The sequence below is a fragment of the Hirundo rustica genome, chromosome Z (genome assembly GCF_015227805.2).
Source record: "Hirundo rustica isolate bHirRus1 chromosome Z, bHirRus1.pri.v3, whole genome shotgun sequence".
Lineage (NCBI taxonomy): Eukaryota > Metazoa > Chordata > Aves > Passeriformes > Hirundinidae > Hirundo > Hirundo rustica.
This window is the reverse complement of record NC_053488.1, coordinates 22262925-22280139: the sequence shown is the minus strand read 5'-3', so window position 1 is coordinate 22280139 and position 17215 is coordinate 22262925. Positions and strand designations below refer to the sequence as shown.

Below are 17215 nucleotides of genomic sequence, written 5' to 3'. Positions count from 1 at the left end.
CATTCCCAGTGCTGCACATGAGCTTGTTGCTGGAGGTGCTGGTGACATGGGACTCTTGTCCAGAACGTGGCTCACCACAGGCTGCTTGTTTTTTGGCAGGGGGAGTTTACTGCTCTCTTTGATGACTGCTGAGATAAAAACCACCCAGCCCTACAGGCAAAATAAAAAAACCAAACAAATAAAAATCTGTTTTGCCTCTACTTGGCCTCTGGGATTTTGTGTCAGCACAAACCATCTTTATGGTTCTCCCGGCACAAGAGATCTGCAGGCTGGCAGCTCCTGCCCAGATTGAGGTTGTATTTTTTCCTGAGGCTGTCAGCCTGGCCATGTGCCCAAAGGACCTCCACTGCTGTCAGTTTGTCCTTTCACCACAGTCACCCCCAGCCTTGGGCTCTGCCTGCCTGCTGGCTATTTTCTTACTTCTAATCAAAGCTGTGATTTCAGGCAGGCGTGGACAGGCTCACACCTCGGGTCTCCTGGGCCAGCAGCCACTGCTCTGCTGTCACCCACAGGCACCTCCTTGAAATCCAGCTTGCAACAAATTGGCCCTCTGCTGTAGCTCCTCTGGGGTTTGGATTTTGCCACTAATGCTCCTCCCTGTGCAATGCACAGCTGCAGATGTCTTTTCAAGCACTGCCATGTAGCTGAGACCCAGCACAGAGCTGATCCCACTCACTGTCCCCATGTACGTGGCAAGCCTCAGACATGCTCTCTACACACTGCACTATGTTTTGGGAGGATGCAAACCAAACTCAAACCCAAAGCACCAATTCCTAGGAGGATCTCTGTATCATTGAGAGATCTGTATCCTGTAAGCCCAAGAGTGCTCTAAGTCACCAACCTGCCCGCAGGTCTTCAGCAGTGCCAGCTTCATCCCCTAAGTGATCATCAGCCAAGTGTATGGATGGCACTCGCACCCAAGGAAGAAGTCAAAGGAGAAGCATTGGGAAAATGTCTTTTATTGCAAAAGGAGTGAAATGAAGTCTCTCTCAACCCTCAAGCCACGCTGTATGGGTTGGCCACTGCTAGTGATGCCCAATGGCATAAGGTAGATATGGTTCATGCGGTAACAATGGAAAGGGAAGGAAAACATTATTTGGGGCAAAAGGGGTGATGTGAGGCAAGACCGACTCCTAAATGAGGCCCTCCCATAGTCACAAACATCTAGTCCATCATCGTCCTTGCTGTCAGTGCCATTTGGAAAGGGAAACCCTGGGGATGATGGGGACAGCAGAAGGACCTTCTGGAGAACCCAAGGGAAGCTGAGAACAGGCTCCTCTTGTTCATTCCCTACAGACAGTCTTGAAGTGTATGTCCTCTGAGAGCAGCATGGACTAGCAAACCCCCAGACTCAGTGTTGATAAACCATTTTTGGAGTGAATGTCAGTAGAAATTGGGCCCCGACCCTAGAGGCATGTATGGTCCCCACCCCTGGGGGCTGACACAGCACTGGGGTTCACCTGGACAAGGCCTTTTCCAGGCCAGCCCGAAGGCACAGCTAGTCTCTTTGCTGTCAGGACCTAGGGGAGGACAATCTTCAGTCCAGTAGGATTGTCTGCCATCACTGCAAACACAAGTGTGAGGTTACTGCCAGCTTCTCCTTTTAAAACATACACCAAAGCTGCAGGCTGCAAGCTTTAAATAAAACTATCTCTGCGTCCGGTTGTGTCCGTTCTGCACCACCACATATCTCAATCCTGATTTCAGTGAAGACTAGATTAAGAAAAGCCCCAAATCTCCCTAAACCACAAGCCCACCAACTTGGTACAGATGGACATAGTTAAACTTCTTTTTGTTTTCCAAAATTTTATCTCAATCAAGGTGATTCATGTTACAGTTCACACCAGTTGGGAATTAGGAATTAGAAAAGTGGTTAAAAACAGACCCACCAGCATTACAGTCTGACAGAGGACAGCATGTACAAACACAAGCATCCAGAAATTCTGATACACAACAGTGCAAGCTTCAAAATTCAGTCACAGATGCATCATGTGTGAAAAGGCTGAATCCAACTCCCAAACCTTGTTTGGGGCTTTTTCTTGGCTGAGACAAGCTAAATCCAGCTTTGGCCAGTGTCCCAGGGTGTAAATCAGACAAATATCCCTAGCAGCATTTCCCAAGGTATCTGTGCAGTTTCTGGTCTGCAAGGTCTGAGAGATCCTCAAGTCCTGCAGTGCTATAGCATAGTGTTAGAAATAGTGGTTTTGGTAAAAAGTTGGATGTAAAGGGCATCTGGACGCCTGTGAGAGAACTTAAGGCAGCACAGCTGACCCTATCCCCAACATCAGCCCATGGTCCTCTCAGCAGCTACCTTTCTCCTTGCTGGACCACTGAACAGCCATGTCCACTTGTGCCCTAATTACAGCATTTAGAAAAATAAGGATATTCTATAATCTTACCAATTCATTGATATAGTTAAATAAAATAAAATTATATCTTTGTTAATAAAATCCTTTATTTTTGCGGGGAGGGGAAAGAAGACAGCACATCTAATGGAGAATTTCCTCCATGACATTCCTGACAGTGCCAGAAACCACTGCAAGGAGATAGAAGGCACTCATCTGGCTGCTCCCATCATTTTAATAGTAGAAGCATATTAACAGGGATGCTGTGTTTCTCTTCACACAGCCTCTTCTTCATGAGTGGTGTGTATGGTGAGTGGCACAGAACCAGGGGAAGAGAAGACCGTGTCTCATTGATGCCTTAAGTTTTAGCTTTTTTCATATTCTGTGTTGTCTGGGTGTGTAGTTCTGAGCCTCATATTAACTGTTAGTAAGCTCTCTTCACAGAGTAGGTAGATAAATCTTTTCCCAGATGGAGACCAAGGACAACAGTTACAAACTGTCAGGCCCCAAAACATAAACAACGGTGGACTGAAGAGAGAAAACAAGAAGGACTGGACTTCATAATCTGAAGATGTAATTGGACAATTAACCCCAATATGCAAATAGACCAAACCTTATAAAAGTGTGAGACCTCATGACCAGTTGTCCATTTTGTGACCATTTTGGGTCCATCTTGGGGATAGCCCTGGCCAGGCTCCTGTACTGCCCAAGGTGTATCCTTAAAGGACTTTTAATAAATATCTACTTTACTCTCTAGCTCTGTCTAGTCACTGTTCCAGGTCAGCCTTCCCAACGCATCACCATAGTCATGCCAGGATCCTTCCCATGAAGTCCTGTGCCAAGGATCCCAGTTCTGCAACGGCAGCTGAGCTGTGCAACAACACCTCCTCCACCTAATGACTCCTGTGCCAAGGGATGACAAATATTTCATAAACAAAGGTTGAAAGGGAAAAGCTGGAGACTCTCAAATCATGGTCTTCATGCACTTCTGGGGCTGCAGAAACTCCCTCCACACTTGGCCCTTCTTAAGGGCTTTGGCCAGACTTAACTCCTCACCTTCAATAACACCCTGCAAGCAAGGGCCAAATCCTGCCAGTGCCTTGATGAGGGACACTGAAGTTCCAGGAGTAACTTCTTGCCAGAGGGTGTCTGTAACTTGCAACACCACCACTATTTGCTCTGGGGGCTGAGAAGAAACTTGAGTCCTTTAGAATTAAAAGCCTGAGAAACAAACAGGCTTCTGGAAACACTTGTACTCCAGCTGGGCAGGGACCTGTAAGCTCCCCTACATCTCATTTTGAGATTAAATTATACAGGGTAGATTCAGGTCTTAAGGGAGTTCATCAAACCAGACTTACTTCTTAACTACAAAAGCTTTTGCCCCTAACACCAAAATTTCTCCTCCTGCACCCCATCAGAACTCTCAAGCTTAGTGTATCTCCTTTTCTGCCTCCTCAAAAGCTCTGTGGCAGGAGATGGGCTTTGAGAAACAGCCTCACTGGTACCAAACCCTACCCAAAACATGCACCATATCCCTGGGTGGCTGACTTGTGCCAGAGCCATGCCCACCCTGGACACAACCCCAAGAAAAGGCCCACAGATGCTGAGCTGTCTTTGGCTGACTGTAGTCTGGGCAGGGTGCCCAACCCTTCCCAATCATCATGATTCAATTCTGCAGAAGCTCATTAAAAATTCAGGGAACACATGTTCCGAACTGGGGCAGAGCTGGGAATTCTTGCCTTAGGGAAGAGGGCGGCCAGACTTCAATCCTGTTTGCCCTGCCTCAGGTCTCTGTAAATGCATTTTCCCACACAAAACCAAATGGGAAATTTGTCAAAGAGGCAGCTGCTGGGGACTTGGGGTGCAGGATAGCCCCATGTACCCTCCAGAGGCCTCTGACAGCAATGCCACTTCCAACAATACCAATCCTGCCTAAGAAAACTCCGTGGGACTCTCCCAAGGAGAGAGGAGGGCTGACTCAGGAAAACCCTCAAGAAAATCATCACTTCTAATGGTGACCTGAGCTGAGATGGGTATTAGCTTAACTTCACGTCTGATGAGAACATTTCCGTGGGTGCAGTGAGAACACTCGCTGGCACAGACCCATCTGTCCGTAGAGCTGGTGTTTTCCACCCACAGGCAAGACAGCTATCAGCAAGTGGCACTGTCAATCCGTGACACGTGCCGCTCGCGGGAACCGGCTGTTCCCAGGGAAGCGCCACACGGAGTGTATAAGGACAGATTTGCTCCAGGCAGCCCTTCTGCCAGCAACCAACCTCATCTGTCCTTAAAAACCAAAAAGCATGGTATCAGCAGGATAATCGTGTAACCAAGTGGGGTCATAAATATTTAAAAGATGGGACATGCTGGTACAGGCGGTGCTGCACTAGGAAAGGCAATGTTGATGCCCCAGGCAAAATATACAGGCAAGAGCCTTGTAGAGGAAGTCAAATGGGTGAGCAGGTGGGATGCAGCTGTCTCAGCAGGAAATAAGCAACCCATTCAGATAAAACCAATGGACGTCACTTTAGTGACGTGGCCTGCCTGGAACCCAGGAAAGTAGGAGCATGGGGCAACTGTTAGTCCAGCGCCATGCCAGGCAAAAGGGTGAAAAAATAAGTGTGTGTGTATATATATATGTAACTCTATTTTGCTTTATGCTCTCAAAAATATCCATTTGAATATATTTGCCATATTATAAAACTTATGGCAGGCTGTGCTGTAACAATTCTCCCACAGCACATACCCCCATGCCCAGTGCCAGGTGCTCCCACAAGACTAGGAATGCACCCCACTGGCATCTCTTCCATCAATTTCCATCTCTTAAATCCTTGAGAACTGAAATGTACTGGGTTTACCACTGTCTGCAAACAGACTGACAACTCATTTCTGACCTATACAGATAAATTGCTGCCTACTGTAATCGAATCAGAGCCTACTGCCAGACCCAAATTAAAAAAAATCAAGATCAATCCCCAAATAAAAAAAAAATTATCCCCAAGAATAGCGAAGTCTATTTAGTTCCCTTCCTCCACCCCTGTCTCAAATGAAATGTGCAATTAGAGTTATTATTTGTTAGACAGTCCTAGGTAAGGCATAATTATTCCAAAGCTGATGAAGAAGCCTGTTAGGAAACCCAGAGGAAATAGGCAACTTCGTCCAGGTCGACAGGATAGTCGGTGAGCAGCACTGGGGTCTTCTCAAACAGCTCCCCCTTGTAGCTGCGCCACTTGCCCGCTGGCAGGTAGACATCTCGCTCCTGCTTGCCCATCTCCAGCACAGGAGCCACCATGAGGGTGTCCCCAATGAGGAACTGGGAGTCGATCCGGTGAGTGGCCTCGTCGCGGGGCGAGATCCACCAGATGGGACGGATGATGGGGTCGCCCGTATCGGTGACCTCTCCTGCCAGCTCCAGCAGCAGCGGGGCCACCAGCGACTCGTGGAGCTCCGTGAACTTCTGTGCGATCTCTACCACCTCCTTGTCGTACAGCCAGGGCGGGATGGAGAACTGCATGGAAGGCATGAAGGCCGACAGCTCCAGCCAGCGCACGTACAGCTCCCGGTCGGGGATCTCCACCGCCCCACTGGTTTTATTGGGGAAAAAATTGCCCCCTATCATGTCAGCAGATATGAAGGGGTACCCCAGCATGCTGATGGTGAGGACAGTGGGGATGAGGGACTTGAGGCCGAGCTCGTAGCCCCAGACCGAGTCGCGGTCAATGATGCGGAAGAAGCAGGAGATGTTCTGTGACTGGTAGCCCACTCGCACCTCGGCCAGCTCGTAGAAGGGAATGGCCATCTCCGTGTAGCGCCGGGACCAGATGCTGGGGTCCGACAGCGGGCGGAAGGTGCTGAACTGCTTGGGCAGGTAGCTGGTCTCGCCTGCATCAAACTTGAAGGATGAGATGCCGTACTTGTGCCGGAGCTGGCGCAGATGGCTCTGGAACCAGTCGCGGGCTGCTGGGTTGGTGAAATCCAGGATGGCCCCGATGCCGTTCCACCACTCCACCATGGCTGGCAGCCGTCCCGAAGGTTCCTTGATGAACAGCTGACGCTCAATCCCTACACCAAAATTGGAGGAATTGTAGTTTATGAAAGGATGAGTCCACAGAGTGACCTTAAACCCATCTTCCCTCAGCTTTGCAAACATCTCTGTTACATTGGGGAACTTGACAGGGTCAAAGTCAAAGTCCCCATAGGCTTGGGTGTACATGTCATCAATCTCAATATGGCTGCAGTTAAAATGGTATTTCTTGATCTTTTCAGCAAACCGCAAGAGTTTATCCTGGTCGATATCATTCTTGTAGAGGGCCCATGTGGACCATATAGGGTATCGGAAGGCGTTCTCAGCAGGGATCTTGGAGGGCTTGTTGAAGTACCTGCGCACCATGTACTTGTGGATGGAGGTGACGTCAGAGCCCACGCAGACACGGTAGCTGAGCTCGGGGAAGGGTTGCTGGCCCGGTGGGGGCTTGTAGGGTGAGTCCTTGTAGCGGGCCTGGAAGAAGAGGGCGCGCTCAGTGGCGTTGAAGCCCAGGTGAAAGGGCACAGAGTCATTGATCTTGATGGCCGCTGCCTTGGAGGAGAGCCAGTAGCGCTCAAGGATGCCGCCAAAGCTGTCGCGGAAGGAGTAGACATCGCTGGTCACGTAGGGCACGGGCTCCTGGTAGCCGGCCAGGCGGATGGGCCAGTGCTGGGTGCTCATCTCCGAGCCCCCGTACCAGTGGGCGTCCTCCCAGAACATGGTGTGCTCCACAGCCGGGCCAGCCGCCAGCTCCTCCCAGCGCACGCGGTAGCACATCACCGTGTCCTTGGGCTTCACCGTCTGGATGAAGAAGTTGAGCGGCCCCCGGCTCGAGCGCGAGCAGCTCAGGATCTCTCCTTCCTTGGAACACGACTCCAGGTCCAGGCTGCCCGAGCGGAAGGCCAGCCGAAACACCACCTCCCCGTGCTGGTTGCGGATGACGAAGCCGTCTGCCCGCAGGTCCATCAGCTCCGTCTTGAGCCGCTCCGCCTTCCTTAGGGACACCGTGTAGTAGCACCAGGCCACCACCGCAGCAATGAACAGGATGAGGCCCAGCAAGATGGCGCCCAACATGGGCCTCAGCTCCTTGGAGGGCTTCTGCTTCACTGGTGTGAAGCTCTCTGGCAGGAAGGTGTACATGGTGCTGTGCTTTCCCTAGAGCTTTCTGCAGAGGCTAGGGAAAGAGGCAGGCCTGGGGTTCTCAGGAGAAGACAGCAGATTGTTAGGAGAGCTCCCACCTCCACCGCATCCCAGAACACCCATCTCTGAAAAAGGAGAGGATATAAATAGTCTGAGAGAACCTTTGAGATTCAAGGGACAGTCTGTCATCCACTTGCTCCCCCCAGCCCCCTCTGCCTGTCTGTGACATGCCAGGTGCTGTTTTCCAAGTACCAGGCATCGTCTCCAATTACTCCATGCAAGATAACACATGTGGAAAACAATCTGAGCCCTAAACGGGGAACAACCCTGGGGCATTGAGGACCACATCATTACCATATTTAATTTTTTTGTTGTTGTTGGGATGACTTTCAGTGAGGCATGTGTGGAGACTGGGTAGCAGTAGAAGGAGGCTGAACAGGAGCCAGATGAGCACTCTGACAGTGTCTTTAATAGACAGGGATAACTGAGAGCTATAAAAGATACCACATAATGAATTCCATGCAACTACTCCTAATTTTAATCATACTGCCTCCCTGCCAGATTTAATTAATCTGCAGCAATATCCCCTTCTTGTCCCAAGCATGTTCCAAGCTGCTCCACTTGGGTGATGCTTTGCAGTGAAGGTGGATAAATCCCTGCATCTCCACAGCTCACAGAGAGCCAAATGGGGCTGGGATACCAGTGATTCATGTTTAGTTTTGGGGGACATGTAGGGGGTACAGTGAGTGGCACAGAATAGTTGCCTTCTGCCATGCACTCAGAGCTTTGCAGCAGTTCTGGGTGGAAAAGAACTTCCAGCTCTTCTGGAAGAAAAGCTAACCTTGTAGGAAGTGAGCAGTGGGCCCTAAGGGCCCTTCCTCCATCCAGCAAGGCTCCAGGCTGTAGTTCAGCTCCAGCCCATTTCCCCCTGCGTGGCCCCAGGAAAGAGGGCTGGGCCAAGAGTCTAATGGCTTTTCCTTGGCCACCGCCTGGTTGGGCTCTGCCAAGCATAACGCCCAGGGTCCAGGGGGGGGAAAAGTAAAGTAAGGACATGGGAGAGCAAGAAACACAGCTGCAGGAGTAGGGGAGGGAGAGCAGCTGCAAAGCTGCAGACCAGCTGCCTGGTATCTGCCTGGTGCCAGCAAACACATCCATCTCCTCCCCAAGCTGTGGGGCTGTAAACCTGTGGGCAAAGCAGAGGGAAAAAACCTCTTTTTGGCACTGATGAAATCAGTTGCAGAGACTCCCTCTAATGACTTGTTTTTCTTAAGAAAAAGGAAGAAAAAGATCCAAAATGAACTACAGAACCCTCTCCTGCCACAGGCACGGCAATCCAGAACAAGAATCTCTGTGCCTCAACAGATCCTTCTCCCCAAGAAAGGAAAAATAAGGCAGAAAGAGGTCTTGAACACCACCTAAGACTTGTTGCTCCACTATAGGGATGTTCACCCATAAACGCAGAGCAGCATCTGTGCACAGGCTCGAAAAAACCTTCTGTGTTTATATTCATCTTGAAGCACATATTGGACAAGACCTTGCTGTTGCGGGAACTTCATGTGTAGCCAGACGGGTCATTTTAACCTTCCCGTGGGAGTCAGTAACTTTCTAGACAGCCAGTTGCTTTAAATGGGATTATAGAGGCATTAGGAAGTGATTAACCTGAATAGGCGATAGGTTCAGTTAAATGACTTGTCCCACTGCCAGCTCCCACAGAACCCTCACTTGCCAGCGGGGGCATGGGATGGGGACAGCTCCAACCACTCCAGCTGAGTCACACAGCACTGGATCCTGCCCCCTAGGAGGGTAACTGGGCTCTCACCTACACAGTATTTGCCACACAAGGCCAGCTGAGCCCAGCCAAAATTGGGCAATAAAGACAGGGAGGAGGTGGTGGTGGGATGAGGCTGTGTTTGAGGTAAACCTTCATCCCTGCCTCAGCTCTTCCTTGGCTTTAAAGTGAACCAAAAGGAGCACAGGGTATCCCAGGGATGGCAGGGAAGGAGTGTTTGCAGAAGGACCTTGGCCAAAACCAGCCCAGCTGAGTGAAGCCACGAAGTGGCAGGATGCTTCTGGAAATACAGACAGGTACACTGAGCCCAAACAAGCTCTCACCCTCTCAACACTGGGAGGTCTTGGGATGCCAGAGAGAGAGAGACATGCAAATACCTGTCACTCTGGAGGCATGCCTGTGTCTCACTCATGCCTTATCTGGGGACTGCAAAGCTCAAGGGGGGAAAAAATGAAACACAGCCTCCCCTGAGCAGGACTTGCAAATTATTTGAGAAAATTATTTTTTTTAAGTTTTCACATTTTCTTTACAAAAGAAGAGGGGAAAAATAACGTTTTCTTCCCCAGTTCTCATTCAGGGTTTTAAGCCCAAGAAGTATCTGATACTGCTGCTGTGACTCTGTCTAAAATTGACAACAGCTCCCAGGGCTTCAGGGAGTTTCTGGATTTTTATCTCCCTTTCAGGAAGCTGGTTTATTATTTATGAACTACTTCGAAGCTGCTCTATTTTTAGGCTGTTTCCTTCTCCCTCCCCATGGACTGGAGCTGATGGCACACATGAGGGAGCCATCACTGCCACTGGCAGTAGAGAAATAAGGTGTTCTTTAAGAAAGGTTTTGCAGCCTCTTGAGTCCCTTGGACACCCACCTGCCTCAGAGGGATGTGCAAGCTGGGTGATTGAGCTGGTGGATTTAATCCAGCTCTGACTGCTGTGGCTAGGCCAGGATCAAACCCTGTGGCTGCTGACAGACATTGACCACTTGGACACCATTTCAACAAAGATGCTGAGAATAGTGTTTGCAGGCATCACCCAGCGCAGTGATCCAAGGAAATCTCCAGAAACAATCTGGGTCTGTGCCCTCTATTTTTTTGCCTTGTTAACAGAGTGTACATTCTCCAGTGGGAGATTTGGCTCCGTCCCAGGTGAGAGCTAAGTCTACCAGGCTCCCCAGAGACGCCTTCCGCCTCTCACTCACAAGCTGCAGTCTGCAGAGGTGCCTGCCCATGCACTGCCTGTTTCAACTTTTTTTTTTTTTTTTTTTTTTTTTTTTTTTTTGGAGTAATGTTAAGTTGTTATTTTGCTCCAAGATGACATTGTGGCGACCTTTAATTCCTCAAAAATACAAACAAAAAGAAGAATCGAGGAGGGAGAGTGTCAAAGTCAAACAGCATGTTTGCAGTTTGCTGTGCCAGAGCTTCCCAGCTGACCCAAAACAAAGCCTTTTCTCTGTGTTCTGTGGAAGCAGCGAGTTGCCTTGCCTCAACTCGAGATGAAAGCAAAACATCTGAGCAGGACACACTTTATGGAGTAAAAATAAAAATCCATTTTTTGACCGCTTCTATTTTTACCAACACCACCGCTAACCACGGGCTGCGAGACCCACAGCACCACTAACCCCAGCCACTTTGCAATTAGGACATTCGTTTAAAGAGGGTCAATAACATACCACTGGTCTCTATTGCCCTGGCAGGGTCAGGTCTGAAGCGTGCTGGGGGCCAAGCTCCTGCTGTGGTCCCACACCCATTTCCCATCCTGGGATGCCAGGAAACCCTTCCTCTTCCACTGCAAGGTGCTGCTGCCTCCTCCCCAAACATCTTGGCAGGAGCTGAGCTCAGGAAACAGTACAGAAACACTGCAGATTGTACCAGGAGGCATCTCCAACCCCACACAAGAGCAGGGAATTAGGACAGCAAGTTAAGGGAGAAATTTCTTCTCTGCAAAAAAGCTGTGGGAGCAAAATGCCTCCACGTGCCCCTGGAACTCCCTGTAGGGAACCTGCCCTGACAAAGGGAGTTTGCACACCTTAAGATGGGGGACAAACAAACCCTTCCTGGGGGTTTAATTCCCCTTGGAGGGGTCTGCAGCAGAGCACCGGAGCTCTTTGAAGGGCTTTTTGGAGTCAAATAGGGTGAAATCACTGCTCCTCTTGGAGCTTGGTGCTGATGGGAGCAGGTGGGATGAGTGGGAGCACCTTGGTGACAACACTGCCACAGGGTACAGAGCTGGTCCCCACACACCCTGATTCCACATGGATCAGAGACACTGATTCCTCCCTAATCCTGTGGATTCCCCCATATACTAAACTGGATCACTCTGAGGCTCTGGGTTTATCCCTGCAATACTCAAGCCACCTCGGGGTGCATTTGTGTGACACAGACACTCAGCCCCTGAGCCAGGGCAGCAAACTCTGCCTCTGCAGGGAGAGCGAGGGGAACACGGTGCCCCCGGGGAGCCCCCACCTTCACCGTCCTTGCTGTGGTTGGAGCAGGGATGGACACACTGCGTGGCCTGAGGGCTTCCTGGACATGCTGCGTTGGGGGGACTGCTGCAAATTCCCCATCGCACCCGTCTGTTGGACACAGCCAGGCCCAGGCAAGGAGGCACCTCATCCCTCCGGGGCATGGTGCCCCAGTGCTTACCTGGCCATGGCTTCCTGGGGATCCCTGCCTGCCGCCTGGCTCCACCGCAGATGTCTTTTTAAGTACATAAAAAAGGAGCACTGCTACATCTCCACGTCCCCGGCAGCTCCATCCTCTCCATCGCGCAGGGCGTTCCGGGGGGCTCCGAGGCGGCCGCTCCGTGAGCAGCGGGTGTCCGCGGGCAGGAGGAGGGGACCAGCACGTCACCGCCGTGTTTTCTCAGGCACCGTGACGGATGTGCGAGCGGCCAACCCTCCGGCCGGGGTGTGCCAAGGCGAGCGCAGCCCGGCCGGGAGGGGCGGCCGCACACGGGCGCAGCTTCCACCAGCCTCGGCTCCCGGAGACCCGGGATCCGGGCTGGCGTCTCACTTCCCTGCCGGGCGAGCGGGGAGGGCCGGCGAAGGCGCATCCCCTCCCTGCGCTCACGGGAGCGCCACAATCAGCAAACAAAACAAAACAAACAAACAAAGACAACCCCAAAATCCAATACAAGGTTTGGGGTGGTTTTTGTTTTCTTCCCCAAATCTTGTGAGGTTAGGCAGAGTCGCGATCCGGAAGAGTAATGAGGCTGCCTTGTGTGAAAAGAAACAAGTCGCCCCACTGCTGCTGGCTGGTTTGTAAGATAGGACTAAACAGCACTGGGCACTCAGAGGATAAACCCCAAATCCATGTGAATACAGCGCTCATCTGCAAAGCGCAGACGGGCTGCTAGCACCTCGCTCCTGCAAGAGGAGGCAGGAGATTTGAAGCTGTGGCATTAGCTCTGCCCAGTCTAAAATGCTTTCACCTTTATTATAGGAATAATGATTTTGTAGCCCAGTTTTGTCCTTTAAGGTTTTCAGTGTCCTTTAAAGTGATGCTCCAAACCCATTTAGACACCTCATCCAGTGTTTGACCGTGAATACAAAGCAGCCACTGGGAACCAGACCTTCTGGCAGCAGACAACTTAATATTTAACACTCCTGAAAATTCCCCCTTTACAATATCATCTTTCTTGTTCTACACCCCATGCTAATTATCAAGATGAAGTTTAATAAGCTGGATTTTCACTTTAACCCTGCACATAACTTTCATCTCACGACTAAATCATGACCAAAGGCTTTTGCTTTTCCCTGCCTGGAGGCATATCAGAGAGCCTGAATTTATCTGAGCCACAAAGATTCGTGGAGACTTTAGAACAAAATGAGTCCTCCTGGTCCACTTGGTATCAAAGTACATTGGGCACAAGAGAGAGATCTCCAGGGCTCTCCCTTTAAGGACATGTCTCCGTCCACCTTGGAAAAGTCCTACAGCCTTCAGGGGAGCTGGAAGGAGGGATCTTGTCTCTGAAATCGTGGTCCATAGGGTAAACCTGAGCCCAGCAATCCTTTCCTCAGCACCTGCTACGGTCATCAGATCTTGTGCTCAACAAGCACAAGTGGCAACAGCAGAACACCAAATACTGGTGTGCTTCAGCTTATTTCATTTGCCACTTTTGCCATGTAAGATACACAGCCACAAAGATTTTGGTGTCTTTGCACTGTCCGTTGGTTCCCCAACCCTACTCTGGCAAGTACCAGACATGTGTCATCTACTACCCCATCACTCCAACAGCCTCTCCCCAAAGCAGGTGTCAATCTCACTTCTCAGCTCCAAGGCAAACCACCCCACAAGTGGGACCTAGTGCCCCATTTTGTCACACAGATTATTTATTTAAAGAGCTGACTCTGAGCTTTGGGAGTGTTCAGCATTTCGGATGCTGATGCAGGCTGAAACCTGAGCCCACCCTAACATCCAATCGCTACAAGACGATACGGGGGAGAGATGGAAACCTAAGAACATCCCTCTGACACAGCCCTGCCGATTTTCCATGAAAATCTAGTCACCATGGAACTCCAGGCACTGGCATCTCCAGAGAACTGTGGATGGCTCATGATGCTGGGCTGTTGATGCAAGTCCTGGAATTTACAGTCGTATGCAACAGACAGTGACAATGGACAACCTTGGCCCAAACACAGTCACCAATTCCTTTAAGTGCTCCCTTGCAGCTCTTCCACGTGCAGATCCAGCCACACAAGACACAACCTCACAAATGTCGTTCTCCACTGGGTTGTAGGTATCTGCCGTGCCAGGTATTTGCCATTTGGACATCATGAGTATCCCAAGGTGGTAAGGGGGGAAAAGGGGAAGAAGCATTTGTGCTTTCTAACACAGCTTTGGCTGCTCCTTGCCATGGCCAGTGATGGGGGAGCTGCCCCAAAGCCCACTCCAAAGCCAACCCAGCACAGAGCGCAATGAGCTGCATATACCCATCTGCAAAGTTTTCACTGCCAAGCATCTTATCAAGCGGCAAAAGTTGAAGCTACAGTTTGCATGTGGTGCCGGGGACATGTCTCCGTGCTCTGTTCATTTTCTCCGGGCGGAGAAACTCCCATCCATCAGAGAACTCGCGCCCCAAGCTCCGGGCAAAGCTCAGCACCTTCACCCCAGGGCCTTCCCGAGCCATCGCCGATGCCGCAGCCCGGGGTCTGCGGGAGGGGGACCCCCTCTCCAGCCTCCGCCCGCAGCCCCCGAGCCGGGCTTGTGCCCCCCGCCCCCGCCGCGAGCGCAGCCCCGGGAGCCGCTCACTCACCGGCACCGCCGGGCCATGGCCGGGTCTGCCGGGCCCGGGGGCTCCGGGCGCGGGGCTGAGAGCGGTTCCGGGGTTGGGCGCTGCCCGCTCCGCCCCGGCTCCCGCCCCGGCTCCCGCCCCGGCTCCCGCCCCGGCTCCCGCCCCGGACCGGCGCTCCCCGATGGGAGATGTAGTTCTGCCCGGGGAAGGCAGCTCCGGGAGCCGCCGGACCTGCTGGGGATGTCCGGAGCTTTGTGGGGATAAGGTTTCTCCAGGGGCTGGGGGCGGATCGGGGTTTGGCGCTGGCGGGGCTGTGCCGGGATGCTTTTGTGTCGGGGTGTTCATGAGATGCTTTGGGGCTGGGACGGAGCTTCAATGGATGCCTTTGGGTTGTGCTGGGCTATTCATGTGATGCTTTGGGAGTGGGATGTGCTTTTCATGGAACGATTTGGGGCCGGGCCAGGTTTTTCAGTGGGATGCTTTTAGGCGGGGATATGCTTTTTATGGGATGGTTTTAGTCTGGGATGGGGTTTCATGGTGTTTTCCTTGCTCCCGGGAAGATCGAGGTACTCTTGGTGCAGGCACAGCGGGCAGGTTGCTGCCGGACTGGAATGTGGTCCCCAGACAGCTCTGTGCTGGAGCATCCCCCCACTGTGAGGACCACAGTGCCGTGGATTTATGATCAGCAGCACACATGAAGGGGCCGGGTGCGGCTGCCCCGTGGCACTGCGCTCTCAGATCATAGTCAGACAAGGGCATTTCATGCCTTCATTAATTATGTGCTGCTTGCAAGTACCCCTCCTTATTTAGCCTGTGTCAGTTCTCAGTATCCCAGATGGATGGCAGCTCTTCCTGGACAACTTGCCAAAAGCAAGCACGTCCTCAGCAGCCCAGCATGAAGCCGACAAACACGGGTGTCAATGACTGCTTCTATTTTTGGCTGTGTTACTATGCTCCGAGAGCTTTCCCTTGCATGCTTTCTTGGTCTCCGGCTTGTTGCGTGGCAGGAGGGCACCAGCTTGCAAAAGCTGTTGAAGTGCCCACCAAACCAGCAGGCAGTGAAATTTCTCCACCCTTCCCCAGCCTGTGGGAAGGGGTCTGTGGGGAACAATTGCCTTAGCAAATTTTAGTGAAAGACCACCTTTACCATTCACCAGTGCTACGGGGCAAAATAAGCCTTTGAGATAAACTAATGTACCCTGGCATTGCCATCTCAGTGAGCCATTTCCAGTGGGTCTCCCTGCCTGCAAACACCTCTCTCTTATGGTCATTTTCCTAAAATTCTTGTTACCAGACCCATGCCGATTGAGGAAAACATTCCTGTTTCTCAGTGGAGAAGACCTTGAGAAACTTCTCTCTGAGGCTCAGGCATATGGACATATATGGGGAATCCAGTGCTTCCTGTTTATTCTTGTTCCTTGGTTTTAGTTTCTAAACTCAGGAATTTAAAGCAAATCCCATGTTTTCTCCTAAGTCTCACACCTAATTTTGGCTCACAGGGATTTGATGCAATAGCAGAGTGATGACTGTGCTGGTAGAACAGTGTTTTTTCTGCCCTCTGTCCAGGGCTGGAAAAAAGCTGCTTCAGCAACAGGGACATCCTAAAGGTAAACATGTGGGGATTAAAAGGGGCTTCCAGACCTGCTGTGGGTGAAGGACAGGGCTGATTACTGCACAAAAAGCAGTGTGGCCAGGGAATGTGTTCTTGGTAAGTAGAGCACACAATGACAACAGAATATACAAGAGCAGCACAAGAAACTGATGTGGCCCCAAAATCTGGGAGATGCTCAGTTACGTGCAAGACCGGCTCAGGGATGCCAGCAGGATTACAAGTGTTGTACAGTCCCAAGCATGGCTGGATGAGACCATGCATACACACAACTGTATGTTTGTACCTCTGTCCTGAGAGAAAATCTGGCTTTCTTAAGGATCTGTCAGAGATCCCTGGGGACTATAGGGCACCAGGAGAGTATTCCTCAGGCAGCACTTACTACCCGGGGAAATTTATGGGCCACTGCAAGTAAGAACCCTCAGGATGTGCAGACATCCCTGAGATGGGGACAGTCTCAGTCCAGGGAAGGAGATGGATGGATGGCCATGGCAAAGCCACAAGTACATATACTGAGAGAGCATCCCTTTGGCATGGGGAGGACAAAAGATGCAAAGAGGGGATGAACAGACCCACTGCCAGCACCATCAGACCCTCGACCCCATGAAGATGTGCTCGTTATGACACAGAAGGACAGCTGGCACCTTGGCAGAAACTTTGGAGCTGGGCAACCAGTTCATCTCAGGTCAATAGGAAGCTGGGCTGATGGTTGATGGTGTTTCTGTAGTGCTCCTTCTTTGCCACCTCAATCAGCTGCATGAGCTGACCTTGGCTCAATGGATTTTGTAATGGGGGCATTGTTAATCCCTACAGACTGTAGGGAGTGGGAAGAGACATCCATTCCATGTGGCAGCATCTGCCTTCATGGCTGCCAGGACACACAGTGAAACAAATTACTTGGCAGGATCTAAGGGTGGAAATGCAGCTGGAGATCTGAGCATCAAGCCTCCCTTGGGGGTCATAGCAGCACTGTGATCCTTTCCCCAAGGTTCCTACTCACCCAAAACCATGGGACAGAGGATGGCATCACTGGCCTCTGTGCCTCTGCATCCAGGGTGTGCATAGACATTTGAGCACTT

At 51.2% G+C, this 17215-nt stretch overlaps 1 protein-coding gene across 2 annotated transcripts; it reads right to left on the bottom strand.

Moving 5' to 3' along the window:
- Nucleotides 1-943: 943 nt before the first annotated feature.
- On the bottom strand, nt 944-14633 carry LOC120765749 (myogenesis-regulating glycosidase-like). Of its 2 annotated transcripts, none has more exons than XM_040090918.2 (2): nt 14549-14633; nt 944-7634 (listed from the first exon to the last, which is right to left on the bottom strand). In XM_040090918.2, exon 2 carries the CDS (start codon nt 7507-7509, stop codon nt 5473-5475), a length of 2037 nt encoding a protein of 678 aa, XP_039946852.1. In that variant the 5' UTR covers nt 7510-7634; nt 14549-14633; the 3' UTR covers nt 944-5472. The 2 variants fall into 2 exon arrangements, with proteins under 2 accessions (XP_039946852.1, XP_039946851.1); XM_040090917.2 differs by lacking the exon at nt 14549-14633 and adding an exon at nt 11938-14486.
- Between the last annotated feature and the right edge of the window lie 2582 nt (nt 14634-17215).

Bases quoted from the DNA above. Each gene is read 5' to 3' on its own strand.
- LOC120765749 (XM_040090918.2), bottom strand. From the start codon at position 7,509: ATGTACACCTTCCTGCCAGAGAGCTTCACACCAGTGAAGCAGAAGCCC.